Genomic DNA, 19,469 nt, shown 5'->3' with positions numbered 1-19,469 from the left:
TAAATTGCAGGTGGGAGGCAGGGAATGATGCCTGTGCTGGCTGGTTTTTATGTCAGCTTGACACAAGTTAGGGTCATCTGGGAAATTAGTCAAGAAAATGAAATGACTACATAGGATTGGCCTGTAGGCAAATCTGTAGGGCATTTCCTGGCTTGATGGTTGATGTGGGAGGACCATGGCCAGTGCCATCCTTAGGTAGTGGTCCTGGAGGACTTAAGAAAGCAGTATGTACAAGCCATGAGTGAGCAAGACGGTAAGCAATGATCCTCAAGGCCTCTGCTCCAGCACCTGCTTCTAGGTTCCTCTCCTGACTTTCCTTTATATTGGACTTTGATGAGAACACATGAGCTGAAGTAAACCCTCCCCTCTCCAAGATGATTTGACGAGGTGTTTTATCCCAGCAATAGAAGTCCTCACTAAGGCCATGCATATTCTTCCTAAGCCGTCTGTGGGAAAATAAAAAGTATATCAGAGGATTTGTGGTCCCCACCTCAGGCATTTACCAGCTGTTTGACTATGGACAAGTCTGCTTGTCCATGTCTATGTATGAGGTTTTGTTATCTATCTCTGCTCTAGTGTATCAGATGTAGTTGGGTTCACAAAAAGTCGGGTGGTGGTGGTGCATGCCTTTAATCTCAGCACTTGGAAGGCAGAGGCAGAAAGATATCTGTGAGTTCGAGACCAGCCTGGGCTAAAGAGCAAGTTCCAGGACAGACTTCAAAGCTACACAGAGAAACCCTGTCTTGAAAAACCAAAAGGAAGGAAGGAAGGAAGGAAGGAAGGAAGGAAGGAAGGAAGGAAGGAAGGAAGGAAGGAAGGAAGGAAGGAAGGAAGGAAGGAAAGAGTTTGCAACAAGCGACGATTTGACCACTCACCAGTCTAAACCTTGGACCCTCAGGAAATATAAATAAGGCCCTGCCTACTGGGCCTCTTCAGAGCTTGCATACCTAAGGTTAACATGAAATAAAAACCTTCACTGGGTAAAGACGGAGTGGCACAACTGAGTGTAAGCTAGTGTGTGCTCACTGTGGCTGGAGTACTTACCATCTCTTCCACAGATACAGACACGCTCACAGACACACCGTCCTGAGCCGCTGCCCTGTGGCTCTCCTCCTGTGAATCAAGAGCCCTCACTTTTGGCGCTCTTGAGATTCCTTTCTCCTTCCTCCACTCCCTCCTTGGCCTGCAATCACACCCTTGTGGGAGAGTGTGATCACCTCTTGTTTTAAGGTAAGCAGCTGTCCCAGTGGGGCATTGGAATGATCATTGTAATGATCAGAATGTGTTGAGTCCTCTCCTTACCCCAGTGAGCGGCCCACTCTGGCCATCAGCTTGAAATAGTGTGATTGGTGAGAACATGGACTCTGCTCCTTTTTAACCATTTTTCTCCAGTACCTGCTCCACATCTGGGTCTCCATAGAATGCAGGAAACATCTGGAGAACTAGTACGAATGATTATAATCACGGAAATTGTACTCTTTTCTTGTAGAAACTTATCCCTTCCACACTAAAATTATTGCTTCTGTTTAGCTATTAAATGCCCCCTCTCTTTCATGATGGCCCCCTTACTTGACAGAATTTAAACTTAATAGTGTTATGTAGTTTCGTTGCCCTTCTTCTCTTTGATGTTCCTTGCTTCCTTCACACGTGGAGGTCTAATAGCCCACTGATGTGAAGAATGAGTAGCCGAGTGGAAAGGCACTGGGGTGATTACAGGTCTATCCATCTCCACGCTGATGAGGCCAGAAATTACAGCTACTTGGTTTTCTTCTCTATCTCAAGAGCTTAGCGTAGTTCTAAGCTGGATGAATACTTGCTTGAATAAGTGAATGAACAGATTCTCTTCCTTGAGACCTGGTAGAGCAGACAGTAAGTGCTGAGCTGCCTTCCCCTCCCTCTCGGGAACATTTGTTTTAGCCATATCTCTGCCTTAGGCAATCATTTCTTCTGGGTAGAGGAGTGACCCATACCATTATAGCCACATGAGTAAGTGGCCCAGCTTCTTCTATTCTGACTCTGCCTTTACCTACCTTCTTTTCCCTAAAGGACCACAGTAGTCTGCTACAATAGCACTGGGAGTCTCGAACTTCAGAGTACCTCACCCATGGGGCATTGTTTGTGGTAGCCTATTTCCTATCATCTAGCTAACTCCTGTTAGTCTTTGTAAACTAAGTCTTTAATATTCTATCACTCTACCTTGCCACATATCAAAAGCAGAATATAACAAATAAATGGGAAAGTTTATTGTCATAAAATACCTCATGTTGTAATCAGATCAGCAAGATTCCAACCTAACCTAAGTGAAGAAAAGCTGGCCTTGAGTGGCTGCAGTTTATAAAGCAAAGGGATCAAGTACTTTGGCTTTTTCCTCATTGACTATACATTAACTTCTTAAAAACCAAAATGTAGCCATTTAAATGGTTGCTTATAGCTAACTGGCTTAGTCTCACTGAATCATGGTGCCAAGGATGCAGAGTTAGCCATTTAATTTTATTAAACCAGGCAGACGAGGGGCTTTGTTTTGCTTAGAGCATTTGGGGGAATCAGGAAGCCTTAGATTTTGGCTTCTTAGCCATGGGTGGCTGACCTTATGGGACTGGTCTAAGCTGTCCTCTTTCTCTAGTGTAGAATCTGGAAGTCGGGGAATGGAGACCATGGTTCTTGCCGTAGAGAGGAACCTAGCTAGTATTGAAGTACTTGGTCGGTGACTGTCCAAAATGGTCATTTTTGCTTCTTTGACTTGTGGATAAATTGGTCAGCAAGGGGTTCACAGATAGAGTCATGCCCTTCCTTGGGAGAGAGTGACTCCCTTATTATAGAAAATACATAAGAAGAAGCTGAATTCCCAGGCTGTAAACACTCAGTGGTAGGAGAATGAGAATCCCTCTATCCTGGAGGATATTGTTTTCACACACATTGTCCTTTCTGTTCCAGATCAGCAAAGATCCAATTTTTGTACCGGGTGTGTGGGGACCATATTTCTCAGCCATGGTCCCTGGCTTCTGGCTGAATGAAGGTGGTCAGAGTGTGACGGGAAAACTGGTAAGTTGGTACTTTCTCCGTGTGGTTGTGAATGTGATTATACCATCTTACCACACCACCCATACACCCAGGGGCTGGAATGCTGGCAACTCAGAAGTCAGAAGTCAGCACAGAGCCTAATCCTCAGTGTCTCTGGTGTGCAGAGTGTACTCCCTAAATGAATGGCGCTGCTCAGCTTGCCGTAGCCAGCCCTCTTTATCACTGACCGTTTTCTGTTTGCCTTTTTGAGATGGCAATGTTACCTGCTGCCATTCCCGAATTCTTCCTAAACACAAGTACCCGGTGACCCCATAATTCCATTCCTCTGCCTCTTTGTGCTTGTTTCTACCCTTTCAGAACTATTTAATACCTTGTTGATTTACTTGTGATTTAAGATGTAATTCCAGCTAATCTAGTCTAGGTTCAAAGAAAGCCTTTCTGAGGACCTTACATGTGAATTAAGATGTGAGTCACCCCAGAATTCGCTTGAGTGGGTGTGTCTGTGTGTGCTTAGATGTATGTGTGAGAACAAGATGGGGAGTGGTCCAGCCAGGCTGAGCACATAGGTGCTCTAGTCACTTTCTAGTTTGCCGTCTCAGAACACGGTCAGCTCCTTAAAACAAGAGCAATGCGGTGACTCTTTTTATATCCAGCCTGGTTCTTTATCCATAGCAGGTGCTTAATAGAAACGTATTGAATTGTTGGAATTGTTGAAGAGGGAAGAAAGAAGATCCATAAGAGTGAGATTTGTACTATTAGCAGGTGCTCTGCCAGGCTAGGAAATTCTTTCCAGGGAGAAGTCATTTGTATTGAGCCAAAGGAGATACATGGAGAACGAGGGCGAGAACTGACATGAGAAGATGTGAAAGTATATTTGAGGACGAGTGCCATTAGTCCTAAATTTCTATGTGGGATGAATCGTTCTTTTTTTTTTTTTTTTAAGTGGTAAACAGTAAGGCCATATAAACATACTTTTTGGCTTACTCTCTGTTGCTATGTTTAAACACTGTGACCAAAACCAGTTATTCATTTCAGCTTACACTTCCAGGTAACAGTCTTTGGTTAAGGAAAGTCAGATCAGGAAGTCAAGGCAGGAGCCCGAGGTCAGGAACTGAAGCAAAGACCATAGAGGAGTGCTGAAGGATTGCTTGCACTGTCTGTCTGTCTTAGACAGCTTTCTTAGCCAGCTCGGCTCCACCTACACAAGTAAACTGATACCCACAGTGCGGTTGGCTGGGCCTTCCTACATCAGGCATCTGTCGGGACAGTTTCTCACAGACGTGGCCTCAGTTAACTCTGATCAGTGCAACTTTTCAGGTGAAGTTTCCTCTTTCCAGATGATATGAGGTTGTATCAAGATGACAATAAAAGCTATCACAATCCATTTCCTTTCGATCTGATAAACATATCGTAGTTAAAACCTAATCTTTCCTTTCTTGTCCCCACGATCTCAAGTTAGTGTCCTGATTTAGGAAACAGTCCAACTGAAAAGTCTCGTGGTGCACAGGGCTAGGGAGCCTGTTCAGTGCTTAAGAACACTTGCTCTTTTCCTGCTCTGGGGCCCTTGCCTTTCAGTTGACTAATGAGTAGACACACATGACTGCAGTGGATGCCGAGACCCATGGCGACACAGGGTGCTGAGAATAAGTAACAGTGGCATGTCTAACCACTCACAAAGTGTTTATACCATCCTTTTTTGGTCACAAGAACACTGAGAAAGACCCAGTGAAAAGAATGTAAGAGTCAGAAGATAGGAATAAGGGCCATCAAATGTTTCCTTTGGGGCTATATACAATGGTGATTATGGACTCTCAACAGGTGTGGTTATCTGCACAGAGATGGAGGCATCAGCCGCCAAGCGTAGATGGGGGTTAGGACTCAGGGCGCCCTGCCCCTCACTGCTGAACTGTTTGCTACAGATAGATTCAGGGGGAGGGAAAACTGTTGCCCTCAGGTGTGTACCTACTGGTGAGGTCATTGGGCTCCAAGTGAGAGATCCAATCCAGTGATGACTCAGATGGCCCAAATGTCATGAGTCTGGGAATGGGACAGGTAGGGAAGAGGTAACCTTGGGAGGAGTAGGACGGACATAAGAGAGCATGGGGAGCAGAGGGCAGCCAGAATGCATTGTATACATGTTTGAGATTGTGGATGAGCAAAATTATTAATAAATAGAGAATTAGACTCATTATCCACTTGTTTCACACATTGAATTTCACTGATATTTATTGCTTATTATTTCCTAGGAGTGACTGATTTCCTTGAACCACAGAGTACCCTGCAAGCATTGTCCTGAGCCTGCTGAGTTGCCAGAATAGCTACACAGAAAGTCTTGTTTTCTGCATAGACTTTTTGCACAACATATCACTCCATGTAGTCAGTGGGGCTGCTTATTCACCCTTCAGCAGCTCTTCTCTGTCTCAGTTGGAGTTGTTTTTTTTGGTAGTTGGGCAGAGACCACTTGCTGAGCCGCTTCTAAAGTGGCATTGACTTTCTGAGACAGTTGGATTCAAGGAGATGGTCATTCAATCACTGATGTACAAGGATTACCTGACCTCTCACAGTTGACCAGGCAAGAATGAGGGTCACTCCAGTAGTCTGGCATCAAAGAAGAAAGCTGAGCACAGTCCTAGTAACTATAATTTGTCATAGCATATACAATAGTTGGTAAGATACCTATAGTGTCCTGGAAAGATAGGGGCGCACATTTCCTAAGAACCTGTTGTATGGCAAGTGTGTTTAGATCCATTAAGATTTGGTATTTCAGGCCAGGCAGTGGTGGTGCATGCCTTTAATTCCAGCACTCAGGAGGTAGAGGCAGGTGGATCTCTGTGAGTTTGAAGCAAGTGGATTTCTGTGAGTTTGAGGCCAATCTGATCTGTAGAGCTAGTTCCAGAACAGCTAGGGCTGTTACACAGAGAAACCCCATCTCAAAAAACAAACAAGAACAAAAACAACAACAAACAACAAAGAGAGAGAAAGAGAGAGAGAGAGAGAGAGAGAGAGAGAGAGAGAGGAAAGAAAGAAAAAGAAAGAGAAAGAAAGAAAGAAAGAAAGAAAGAAAGAAAGAAAGAAAGAAAGGAAAAGAAAGAAAGGATTCAACATTTCCCCTGGCCTTCACAGTATGTGTATAAATTCCATGATATTTCCCTTTTACTAATAAAGAAGGGCAATGCAGCTTGATCAAATAACCTCCAGTTATATTTAAGTGGAAAGTCACAAATGAGAACCAGTTTGCTGCCATATCTTACAACAGCTGTCCCTCACTTTTGAGAAGCTATGTTTCTGAGTATTTCCTTCTTTTGTAGACTCCTTTGAGAAACACTTGCTCTTAGTTGTGGTGGCATCCTATTTAAGTATCTTGAAGCAAATTCGGTTGGCAGGTTTTGCAGGACTGTGAGATGGGCATACATGTTCCAGTGTTGACTGAATCTGTGGTATATGGAGGTGTGCATCCAGCACGTCGCCACATCCCACACGGTGCAGTGGGATGACTTCATACAGATACAGACCAACAGTGGCTTCCCCTTCCCTCCTTCTGCAGAGCAACCTAATTGGCTTGTCAACACTCATCTTTCCTCTCTAATCCCCTCTTTCCACCACAGCTAAGGAAGTTTTTACAGCACAAGTCAAACTTTTGCACACGAATTAAGTCTAAACTCTTCAGAGTGAGTCTATTGCATGCTACTATATATACCATATATACACTATAATACTACTATGAATGGGAAAATAATGAACCAAACAGCCTAATCTGTACCACTCTCAAGTGTATGTTCTAAAAGAAGGAGATAGCTAATGCAAACTGATAAATACATTTCATTTTATATCATGATTTTTAAATTAGTACAAATTGTGGCTGTGAGTTTAGGTGAGCAGTTCGCAATTTTATTTTGTTTTATGTTCCTGTGTGTGTGTGTGTATGTGTGTGTGTGTGTGTGTGTGCATGCCTAAGCATGTGTGTGATGGGGTGTACACATACACATGTGGATGGGGCACGCATACCAGAGTGCACATGTTGAAATCAAAGGGGAAATTTTGGAGGTTTACGCCTTACCCCATGTGGGTTTCAAGGATTTAATTCAGGTTGTCAAGCTTGTCAGCAAGTGTCTTTATGTGCTGAGCTATTTCACCAGCCCAGAGTTTACCATTTTAAATACGGTGGTCAAGTGGTATTTGAACAAAGAATGTGAAAGGAGAGACAGTTGGCTATTTGAAGACCAGGGAAGAATGTATCAGGTCAAGGGAACCATCGGTGCATGGGAGCCTGAGAGAGTTGCTTGCTTGGGGTACTATAGAAAAAGCAATAGGGGCACATCAATGGAGAAGAATTAGAAAGTGAAGTCCTATCTTCTACCCTGTAAGTATTTTCACTCTTATACAAAGTAAAATAGAGAGCCACTGGTTATGAGATGCAGCAGCTGAGACTTCCAAGGGTCAGCCTGCTTTGGTGTGCCTTGATAATGGGGTAGGAGGATGGACGCACTGGCCAGAGATACTGCAGGAGGTCAGCTGAGAGGTTCGTGTTGGCAGTGCGCACTCACCAAATCTGGGGTAGTCTTACCCAGCAGAAATGCCTGATGGATTAGATGTGAAGTAGACCCCAAAAGACAGGTCAAGGTTTTAGACCAGCACTGCTGTCACTGGAGAAGATGGGTGAGGTGCCAGGGAGGTGGGCAGAAAAGGTCAAGACTCACTGCCTGTCTGACTGCAGTAGCTGCTGCCCTCCCAGACGGGAAACTCAGTTTGACTTTGAATCGCTAAGGAGCCATCGTTTATAATTCTTAAGACCAAAAAATTAGGAATAATTCATGACTGCTAATTTTCCCGCTCTCCTCTGTCCAACCTATCGGTTGTAAGGATTCTACCTCCCAGTCTATAAGAAGTCACAGGTTTTTATCATCCCTTTCCTCGGAGCTGTCACCAATTCCCCTTTGCCCCTGCTCTCGCCTCTGGAGCATGCATGCTTTGTATACTACACAGAGGTACGGTTTCCTTTTCTGTCCAGTCTCATAATTCCTGGATTTTCCCTGGAGTGTTTAGATTCTTTACGTTTTTGGAAAGACTGGTCTGAATGGATCTAGCGTATCCATTTTACTGTATGTTTTCAGTGGTCACTTTTGGTGTTTTGCTTTGTTTTCTCTTTTTTCTGCTATCTTGGATTAGTTCTCTATTGGTTGAATTTTTACAGTTCTATTTTAAGTTATACCAATTTATGGTTTTGTAGGCACATTTTCTGCCTTATTTTAAGGGTTGCTTTAGTGATTATAACAAACATCCTAAACCTTTCTGTTTTGCGCATACTTCATGTTACTTTACATAAAGCATAAGAAGCCGTCATTGCTAGAGCTCTGTTTACCACCCTCCCAGCTTCTTACGCCTGCATTGTCCTGTGCGTGGTAGCCACCTATCATAGAAAACCCACAGTGAGGTAGTCATTACCTTGTGTGGTTTAAAGGGCATATTATTCTGCTCAGATTGACATAACAAATTACCACATTATGGGTGCAGAAATTATATACATCGCTTTTCTTCCTGTTCTGCAGGCTAGAAGTCTATGATCCAAGTTATGAAATACTTTGGTTTTGGTAAAGACACTCCTCCACATTTATGTCTGGACATCTGGTATCTCTGCCTCTTCTTATATGAACAACACTTGTGTTGTTAAAACTCCACTGTTAAAACTATGTTTAACCCTGATTACTCCCAGAAAGGTTTAGAATGTTTATTGTAATCATGATTCTAAGCATATTAAACATTCAAGCTACAGTATTGGGATTTTGGGAAGGAACAAATTCATCGCCCTTATAGTCAGGCATATTTTAAGGAAATCGTGGGAACTACAAACTTGTTTTTTGTATTACCTACATAATGATAATTTTCATTTCTTTTGCAGAGTTTGTCTGTCTGGCAATTTCTTTTTAAACCGAGTGACTACCTTGGCTTATCGTGTAGTGCAGGTCAATTGACAAAAATCATTGTCTCTTTAATTTTCATGTATTTACTTTACAATCAGATTATTTCTTCTCAATATAGAAATTATGGAAAACTGATTCTTTTTTCAACATATAATTACTTATTCTCTCTCTCTCTCTCTCTCTCTCTCTCTCTCTCTCTCTCTCTCTCTCTCTCTTGTTTTTGCGAGACAAGATTTCTCTGTGTAAGAGCCCTGGCTGTTCTGGAAGTAGCACTTGTTAGACCAGGCTTCCTTGAACTCATAAAAATCTGCCTGTCTCTTCTTCCCAAGTGCTGGAATTAGAGGCATGCATTACTGCCGCCCAACCCTATACTGCCGCCCAACCCTGTATTTTTTTTAAGATTTTTTTCTGAAAATACTCATTTCGTATAATATATTTTGATTATGGTTTTTCCTCCCCCAAATCCTCCAAGATCCTCCACTTCTGCATTCACCCAAATATACAACTTTTCTTTTCTCTCTCATTAAAATACAAATAGGCATATAATGTTGGTGATGATGATAATAACAACCAAAGCAGAACAGGAGAAAAAAAAACCCACAAATATAAGAAAAAACGTAAGGAGCAGAAATAGATGCAGACACACATACACACACACAGAAATCACATAAAAGCACAAAATCAGAAGCATATATATATATAAAATGTATGCAAAGGACACATAAAGTAAACATTAAACAAACACACAAACAAACCTGACAAAGCATTTTGAGGCCATGAGCCTCTCCAAACACCTTCAGGTTGGTTTTGTTTTCCCTACTCTTAAGACTAGATCATATACCCAGTGAGACTCCATTGGATAAAAAACTTTTATTTGCAAATATTTATCAATTGGAGATAATTTCAAAATTAAATGTAGGGGCTTGTGTCCATGTTCCCTCTGAGCACTGGGACCTGTGCAGGCCCTGTGCATGCTGCCGTAGTCTCTGGAAGTCCTTATGTGCATTACTTCTGCCTTGTTTAGAATGCCTGGTTTCCTTGGTGTCCTCCATCTCTTCTGGCTCTTGCAGTCTTTCCACAGCCTCTTCCATAGGGTTTCCTGATGGGAGGGATTTGATGAAATTATCCCATTTAGTGCTGAGTGTTCCAAATTTTGTCACTCTTGGCACGTGGTTCAGCTGTAGGTCTCTGTATTCTACTCTAAGGGGAAGCTTTTCTGCTGATGACTGAGTAAGACACTGCCCCATGAGTATAGCAGAATGTCATTACAAGCCATTTATTGCTGTTTCTTTAGTAGTATTAGGTTTTCCCCAGCTGCATGCTCTATCTAGTTTCAGGTTCTTTACCATCCTAGTAGTATCTAGGATGGGCTCCATCTCATGGAGCAGGCTGATCAAATATTGCTTGGTCACTCCCACGAGCTTTATGTTACTATTGCACTGGTGTGCCTTGCAGGCAGGTCACCATATAGATGGCAAGACTCGTAGCTGGGTTGGTGTTCACCTTTCTCCTTTGGTCGAATGCTGAGTACCTTCCAGTACAAAGGACATTATTCTTTCTGTCTGTGTATGTGGTGGTTAAGATTTATCAATTTGCATATGTTGAGCTCTCCCTGCATCTCTGAGATGAACCCTACTCAATTATGGTGGGTGGTCTTTTTGATGTGTTCTTGGATTCAGTTTGCAAGTATTTTCTTGAGAATTTTTGCATTTATATTTATAAGTGAAACTAATCAAAAATTCTCTTCCTTTGCTGGGTCTTTATGTGGATTAGGTATCAGAGTAACTGGTCATCTCATGAAAAGAATTGGGAAGTGTTCCTTCTGTTTCTATTTTGGGGAATATTGGCAATAATTTGCTCTGGGCTTTTATTTATTTAATTAATTTATTTTGTGGTTGGGAGACTTTTTTTCTTTTTGTCTTATATTATTATTGTTGTTGTTAATCTATTCATTTTACATCCAGGTCACAGCCTCTCCCCCGTCCTCCCCCCTCCCATCCCCCAGTCCTTTCCCCTTCCATCTCCATCCAGGAAAGGGCAAGTTTCCTATGAGTATCGTTTGAATGTGGCATATCTTGTTACAGTAAGACTAAGCTCCTCCTCATGTATTAAGGCTGAACAAGGAGACCCATTTTGAGAAGCAGGGTCCCAGAAGCCAGTAAAAGAGTCAGAAACAGCCCCGTTCCCCATATTAGGAGTCCCGTAAGAGGACCAAGTTACACTACTGGAACATATATACAGTGTCTAGGTCAGTCTTATGCAGGCTCCTTAGCTGTTAGTGTGGTCTTTGCAGCCCCGACAAGCTCATTAGTTGATTGTGTGAGGGGTCTTTTACCCCTCTGGAAATATTCCAGAACTAACTCCATCTAAAGTTTGGCTGTGGGTTTTTGTATCTTCCTACGTGAGTTGCTGGATGAAACCTCTCTGATGACAATTGAGCTAGGCACCAATCTGGTCTCTGGAGACTGCTAGTTCAGGCCAGTTATCCACTATTGCTAGGAGTCTAAGATGGGGTCCTCCCCATAGTCTCCTGGGAGAGTCCCCTGCACCAGGCTTTCTCGGTTGGGAGACCTTTAATGACTGCCTCTCTTTCGCTAGGTGTTAGAGGTCTGTTTTCATTGCGTATCTGATCTTGATTTAACTTTGGTAGGCGGCTTGTATCAAAAATTATCCATTTCTTTTAGATTTCCAGTTTGGAGTATAGGTTTTTAAAATATGTCCTTACAATTCTCTGGATTTCTCCAGTGTTTGTTGTTATGTCCCCCCTCTCTCTCTCTCTCTCTCTCTCTCTCTCTCTCTCTCTCTCTCTCTCTCTCTCTCTCTCGCTTTAATTTGGGTCTTCTACATCTGTCTTTTAGTTGATTTGACTAAGGATTTGTCAATCGTATTGATTTTCTCAAAGAACCAGCTCTGTGTTTCATTAATTCTTTATATTTTTATTGTTATTTCTATTTTATAGATTTTATCCTAAAGTTTAATTATTTCATGCCATCCAATCCTTTTAGGAATTATTTCTTCTTTTTGTTCTAGAGCCTTCAGGTGTGCCATTACATTACTAATATGAGATGGCTCCAATTTTTTGTGTTGTCACCTAGAACTGTGAACTTGCCTCTTAGAAACTTCATCATGTTTCATAGATTTGGGTACATTATGTTTCCATTTTCATCCAATTCTAGAAAGTTTTTTCTTTCTTAGTTCCTGTCTTGACACATTTATTATTCAGTAGTGAGTTGTTCCATTTCCATAAGTTTGTAAGCTTTCTGTTTGTTGATACCCAGCTTTAATTTGTGGTGGTCAGATAGGATACAGGGTATTATCTCAATTTTCTTGTCTCTGTTTGAACTTGCTTTCTGTTTGAATATGTGGTCAGCTTTGGAGAAAGTTCCATGAGCTACTGAGAAGAAGGTATATTTTTTGTTGTTGTTTGGGTGAAATGTTCTGTAAATACATGTTAGGTCCATTTGGTTTATGACATCATTTAGTTCAGGGTTTTTCTGTTTAGTTTTTGTCTGGATGACCTGATCCATCTCTTGTGGAGACCGGGTGTTAAATTCACCATCACTGTGTAAGGGGCGGTATATGATTTTAGCTGTAGTAGTTTTTCTTCTATGGACTTGGGTGCCCCTGTGTCTGGTGTATAAGGTGTTCAGAATTCCAGTGTCCTCTCAGTAGGTTTTTCCTTTGATGCATATATAGGGTCCTTCTCTATCTCTTCTGATTAGTTTCAGTTGGAAGTCTTTTTTCGTCAGATATTAAAATGGCTACACCAGCTTGCTTATTAGTTCTGTTTATTAAAACTGTCTTTTTTTTCCACCATTTACCCTGAGGTGATACCTATTCTTGATGTTAAGGTATGTTTCTTGTATGCAGCAGAAGGCTGGATCCTGGTTTTGCATCCACTCTGTTAGTCTGTGTGTTTTCATTGGGAAATCGAGACCACTGATGTTGAGAATTAGCAATGAACCGTGTTTGTTGTCTTCTGTTCTTTTGTTACGGTGTTGTGTCTTTTCCCTTTCTTTTGATTTGCTGGTCTGGGATTATTTATTCCTTATATTTTCTTGGGTGTGATTTATCTCTTTTTACCTCTTCAGGTTGAAGATTTCCTTCTAGCACCTTCTTTAGAGCTGTATTGGTAGCTTAAATCTGGTTTTATCATGGAATATCTTATTTTCTCCATCTATTATGATTGAAATTTTTTGCTGAGTATATAGTAGTCTGGGCTGGCATTTATGGTCTCATAGCTTTTTGGACATCTGTCCAGGCCTTCTGGCTTCTAGAGTCTCCATTGAAAGTCAAGTGTTATCCTAATAAGTCTGCCTTTATATGTTACTTGGTCTTTTTTTTCCCCTTGCAGATTTTAATATTCCTTCTTTGTTCTGTACCTTTAGTGTTTTGATTACTATGTGTTGAGGGGGCTTTCTTTTCTGGTTTAGTCTATCTGATGGTTTGAATGCTTGATAGCCATTTCCTTTTATAGGTTATAGAAATTTTCTTCTATGCTATTGTTGAAAATATTTCTGTACCTTTGACCTGGAGTGCTCCTTTCTCTATTCCTATTATTTTTATATTCGGATTTTCATTATGTCCCAGTTTTTCTGGATGTTTTAATGCCAGGATTATTTTTTTAGATTTAACATTTTCATTTCCAGTTTTACTTCAGTGTGTGGTTTAGTGATTCCATTTCCACTCTTCTATGTCTTGAACTTTGTTTTTCATTTTGTTCCACTGTTTGTGGTTTCCTAGATTTCCTTAGTGGATATATTTACATCCTCTTTAAGGTCCTTGAACATAATCATAATAGGTGTTTTGAAGTCCCTGTCTTATTCTTCAGCTGTATTGCATTTCTCAGGGCCTACCTGTTAGCGTTGCTAGGCTTGAGTGGACACATATTGTCGTCATTGTTGCTGTGTTTTCATGCTGGTGCCTGGGCATCTGGGTTTGGGATGGTTTGGGAATTCTAGTGTTGATGTCTAGTTGGGTAGGTTTTTCCTTCCTTGCTTTCAGATACCCTCTTTTGATCTTAAGTGTACCAGACATGGGTCGTCACATAGGGAGTGTTTCTGAGTCCCTGCCATATGCGGCTCCTTGTCTCCCAGGTAGAAGATGTTTCTAGGTATTGGGAGCTGACAGGAGGAGTGGGGATGGGATATAAGAGGAGGGGGACTAAGAGGGTCCATATGAGGGAGGGAAGCTGGGTCTGCCATGAACGTCTGTGGAGTCCTCCAGGAATGGGGGAAGAGAAGAAAGACAGCCTGGTAAGAGTGTTCTACTGCGATACTGGGGATTAGGGGATAAGAGAAGGACAACAGGAAGAACAGTTAACATCACTACCTGATTCTCAGGCCATTAAGGAACCAGTGAGTGGGGAGAGAGAGAGAGAGAGAGAGAGAGAGAGAGAGAGAGAGAGAGGGAGAGAGAGAGAGAACCTTCAGCCTTCAGGTGTTGGGACCTGCCAGTGTCAAAGGAATGAGGTAAGGGAGGAAGGCTATAGGAAACCATCCCTGGCATCAGGGACAGAGAGAAAGGAGAGGCCACAGCAGCACCCGGTCTGCCACAAAGGCGGGATAAGAATGGGGAGCTGGAATTGCAGTATGGGAAGGAAAGTGAAGCTTGTTCACCTTACTCCCTGCCCAGCATGGCGAGTGGTTGTCCTGGGGCAGAGAGCCTCCAATGTCGACTAATATGGTTCTATAGAGATAGTTTTAATGAGAAAAGAAATTTTATCTGTCTTGGTTGCACTGACCCCTGTGCTTATTCACTAGGCTCGAAATACTCAGTTCGCGTTGGTCGAAGCCGTGAAAACTGTTAGCGCTCTAGACTATATTTGAGTTTTGACATACTGTCTCCCCTTGTAAGAAAAAAATACTTTTATTTATCTTTGTATCCTGTTCTTAAAATGATAAACAGCACAAAATAACCGTATATCAGATGTTAGTCTCACAAATAAATGAGCTAATTAACAACTAAAAATACATAAAATTCCAGTTCTGCTGGTGAAGGAACTAACTGCTTTGAATTAAGTCAGGATTTATCCACTTACTAATGAAAATTGTGCTATGTGAAGCTAATGTTGAAGTTGTGAAAAACCAAGCGTCGTTAGCAACATCTTTTAGTGACTTTTACACCATCCAGGGAACTGCTGTGTTGAACTTTCTGCTCCTTCCAGCAGCATGTTTTCTTTCATTTTTCTTCTTCTTTTTAGAATTTCCTGCATGAATGCACTATTTACATCATTCCCACCTCTTCCTTCTCCCCTCCAACTCTTTCCATGCCAGCCCCCACAATAATTAATGATTTCTTCTTCTGTAAAGTATGCTAGTGTTCTCTCTCTCTCAAACACAAACACACCCTCTATTACAGGAAATTAGTGCTGCTTGTGTGTACATGTGTTTAGACTGACCAATTACAATTGGCCAACCTATTCCTAGAGAAATTGATTTTTCCCTCCCTCATCAGTCTCCTGTATTCATATTTTCATGGGAATTTTAGGTGGGAGTAAAGCCAAGGTTTTTTTTTGTTTGTTTGTTTGTTTTGTTTTGTGTTTTCCCTTCTGGATAAGAAAACTAGATAAGGTCAGACCGTGGTGGCACACGCCCTTAATCCCAGCACTCGCGAGGCAGAGGCAGGAGGATCTCTGAGTTTGAGGCCAACCTGGTCTACAAAGTGAGTTCCAGGACTGCCAGGACTGCACAGAGAAATTCTGTCTCAAAACAACAACAACAACAAAGAAATAAGAAAGAGGGAGGAAGAGGACAAGGAGAAGAAGGAAGAAGGAAGAAAGGAGAAGGAGGAGGAGGAGAAGATAAAGAAGAGGAGGAGGAGGGGAAGAGGAAGAAGAAGAAGAAGAAGAAGAAGAAGAAGAAGAAGAAGAAGAAGAAGAAGAAGAAGAAGAAGAAGAAGAAGAAGAAGAAGAAGAAGAAGAAGAAGCTAAACTAGATAATTAAAGAGCCAAAATTATTGGCATGGTAATACATAATAGCCTCATTGAGGAGCTAAAGCAGGAAGATTTATGTCAGTGTGGGTAGAATAATGAGACCCAAAACAAAACCAACAAAAACAAGGACTTGGTAGGTAGCTCAGTGCATGGACTATTATTCTTTTATGTGTGTTGTGCATACATTTCACTGCATCCTCAGATTCTAAGCCCATTCCCTAGTACATTTAGTACTCAAAAAACACTAAATAACTCCATTCATATAAAAATTTCCATGTTTTTCTGAAAGGTCATTTAAATATTTGTTTTGTGAACTCCTAATGTGCTTCCCATAAAAATTAGCATTAAATGTAGACATTTGCCGTATCTACTAAGATGCTAATAGATCACCCCTGTGCTCTATGGGAATTGTAATTTTTTTCCTGAGGCTCTAGAATATGCTTTAGTACAATGACCCAAAGTTGAACCAAGAGGGAGCACATACTTCAAAACTGCATGCTTTTATTTTTTTTTAATTGAAATGACCCAGCGGCTTTGGCATTATTTTGATGAATTTCCACAAAATTGTTCTCAGTCGAAGTTAGTAATTTACATTCAGCCGAGGAGTTTATTAGGCCAAACAACATAGCAGTTGTCAATGAGAACGTTAGGTGTTAGAAACCATAGATTGAGGCTTGGGTCTGTGACCTACTCTCTTTGACCTGAGATAAGTTAGTTACCTAGCTGAAGTCTTTGAGCCCCTGTTTTCTCGTCTGTGTAACAGAGAACAGCATCTTCCCGGGAGCTCTGTCAGCAGTAGATGAAACTGTGTGTATAATTCTCGGTTGTTGTTGCTGTAAGATGAACTGATGAATGTTAGCTGATTCATGCGACTCTTGGCCTTGTAGCAGACACACTTTTCTTCCTAGGAATCCTGATTAAAACAAAGCTGGCAATAAAGGAGACTATTGGGGTTCAGAGCGGCTTTAGGGATTCTAAGTCACAGAAACTGTGAGAGGCAGAACCAGAGCCTGGCCTCCGTGTCTTTAAAATCAATTGGCTTCTTTTCTTCACAGCCCTAGTTCTTAAGAAAAACACTCAGCCAATTTCCGTGGGGCCAAAAGAGTCTGTTCAAGACTGAATGAAAATAATTCTTTCCAAATGGTTGTTTTAGACTCCTGGAGACTGAAGTAAACATTCAGAAATATACAGATTAGTGAGCAGGCATAGGAAAGTGTTGAGAAGCATTGATGTTTCAGGCATAGTACATGTTTTGTTTAGAGCCACCAGGGGGATTAGGAATTAAATCCTAGACATAGTATTCTAGATACGATCTGTACAATTCAGACACCCCTGGCCTTGCAGAATTGTCCTGCTTTCCCCTGTGACAATTTTCAGTTTGGGGTGGGGTGGGGTGGGGTCACTGGGCAGGTCTCGAGCACCTCAGCTGTGCTGAGCTGGGACTTCATTGTTACCCTCTCACTCTTTCCCTAGGACAAAGACTGCCTTAGTAAGGCACAGTAGGTTCTCAGCTGCTTAGAGGTGGCAGCCTGGATTAAGGGGGAGAAATGAAATGATCAAGAGACAGTCATTTCAACAACCAAGATGCCTAGCCCTCACCCACTTAACGGATCCATTCCTTCTCAATCTTTGCTCTAGGGCCAGTGCTACCCATTACTACTAGCTCAGCATTAAGTGTCTCGGCTGCTGCTGCTCTTCTTTCTAAATTTTGTTTAATAAATCCAAGGGCCTTGCATTTAAAAAAACTAATTTTCTGAAAGAACTGATATATCCATATAGAACCAACTTTATAAAAATGTCCTTAGAGTATATATGGAAAAACCAGGTGTGTGTGTGTGTGTGTGTGTGTGTGTGTGTGTGTGCATACATCAAGTATAGAGACACTGTGAAATTGACCCATCTCTTTCACGTTTTTCAGATAGACCATATGGTGCAGGGCCATGCTGCCTTTCCTGAACTACAAGCCAAGGCCACAACCAGGTAATTCCTCCAGCTGTTCCCCCTGTGCCCTTTCTACGTGGATGTATGAGTGACATTCATTTTCAGAAGTTGTATGATTTTCAGAGCTTATGAACAATGCAAATGCTGGGCAGTACTTAAGATGATCATCCAGATGGTTTTGAAAATACATTTGTTAAGTTGGTTTTAGAACGATCTAAGAAAACCCAGAGAAACTACTCCCACATACAGATTGTGTGGATGAGCAACCCTGATGGAGATGGCTGTGCGTGGATTTGGGGGTCATGACTTCTTGGGTGTGCACCCCGGCATTACACATTAGCAGATGTGTGGTCTTGCACAAGTGATTCAACCTCCAAGTTCTTCTGTAAAAGTAAAAATAGTAGCAAGTATGAATTGGCTTCTGAGATATATTAAGTAAAATCAAGTGCAAAAGATTACAGGAAAAATCTGTGTGTGCGTACTCATTTGTGCAAAGGAACTACAGGAAAATTAAATTAGAAAGCAGCAAGATTGGTTGCTCATAGAGGCTGTATAGGAAGGGGATGGAAAAATGGGTACATAGACATTAAAAGAGTCCTGGGCTCAGACAAGGCTTTGAGATGATAGCATAGGTGATTCTGAAATGATGGTTGCCATGGAATGAGTATAAATCTCTCTTGCAGAACCATGGGAGGCCTCATAGCCCCATAACATGTTTAGAGAAAGAAATGTAGATGATATATAGATAGTTGATAGATGGTTGATTAGATACATAGATACAAAAAACAGATACATGGATATATAGCTAGATAAGTAAATAGGTAGACAGATGGTAGATGGTAGATAGTTGATAGATAGTTGATTAGATATACAAATAATAATAATAATAAAGATAGATAGATAGATAGATAGATGATAAGTAGATAGGTAGATAGATGGTCGATAATTGATGGATTCTTGATTAGATATACAAATGATGATAGGTAGATAAATAGATAGATAGATAGATAGATAGATAGATAGATAGATAGATAGATAGATAGATAGATGGTAGATAGATATTTGTAGTAGAGTGGCAAAATGAAATATAAATATAAACCATGCCTTCTGTATAACAAAGGAATAGCTTACCTATACTACCAAAAAGGTTCAAAGAAATAAAAGAAGTGACCTAAGTAATTCTTGGCAAAGAATATTTTGACAGTATTGTGCAATAGCTAAAGATAGCAATAAACTTCTAATTTCTAAGTTTGTTTTACATGTGGATGTGTTACCTGTTCTGAAAACTTATGTATCGACTATAATTGAGCAGATAGTTAAGTGCACAATGGATAACCGAGCCAAGATTATCACAGCTAATGAAAAGAATCTTAGGCGATTTGTGTGCATGGAACATCAAAATTCACATGCCAGTGTGTTGGTGCAGTGATTCTCTGTTGGTAATCCTAGTACTTAGGCTGAGGCAGGAGGACTACCATGAGTTGCAAGCCAGTCTGACCTACAGAGAAAGACCCTTGTCTCAAAAAAAAAAAAAACAATACACAAACAAACATGCACTCTAAGTTCAAATGTTTGTAGGTTAGTTAGAAGTATTATTATTCGTATTAGTACCTCAGATGATAAATCGTAGATGTCTACCTTTTTGCATATTTATA

At 41.2% G+C, this 19,469-nt stretch overlaps 1 protein-coding gene across 4 annotated transcripts in view; it reads left to right on the top strand.

Moving 5' to 3' along the window:
- Fggy (FGGY carbohydrate kinase domain containing) overlaps positions 1-19,469 on the top strand; it is a 363,677-nt gene that overhangs the window by 238,222 nt on the left and 105,986 nt on the right. For all 4 annotated transcript variants that reach the window (XM_050136146.1, XM_050136144.1, XM_050136143.1 and 1 more), the window contains exons 9-10: positions 2,935-3,042; positions 17,792-17,853. In XM_050136146.1, coding sequence (XP_049992103.1) covers positions 2,935-3,042; positions 17,792-17,853 — 170 coding nt within the window. The remainder of the gene's footprint in view (positions 1-2,934; positions 3,043-17,791; positions 17,854-19,469) is intronic.

Source organism: Alexandromys fortis, unplaced genomic scaffold (genome assembly GCF_014885135.2).
Source record: "Alexandromys fortis isolate MF-2015 unplaced genomic scaffold, M_Fortis_MF-2015_v1.1 scaffold_13, whole genome shotgun sequence".
Lineage (NCBI taxonomy): Eukaryota > Metazoa > Chordata > Mammalia > Rodentia > Cricetidae > Alexandromys > Alexandromys fortis.
This window is presented reverse-complemented; position numbering and strand designations above follow the sequence as displayed.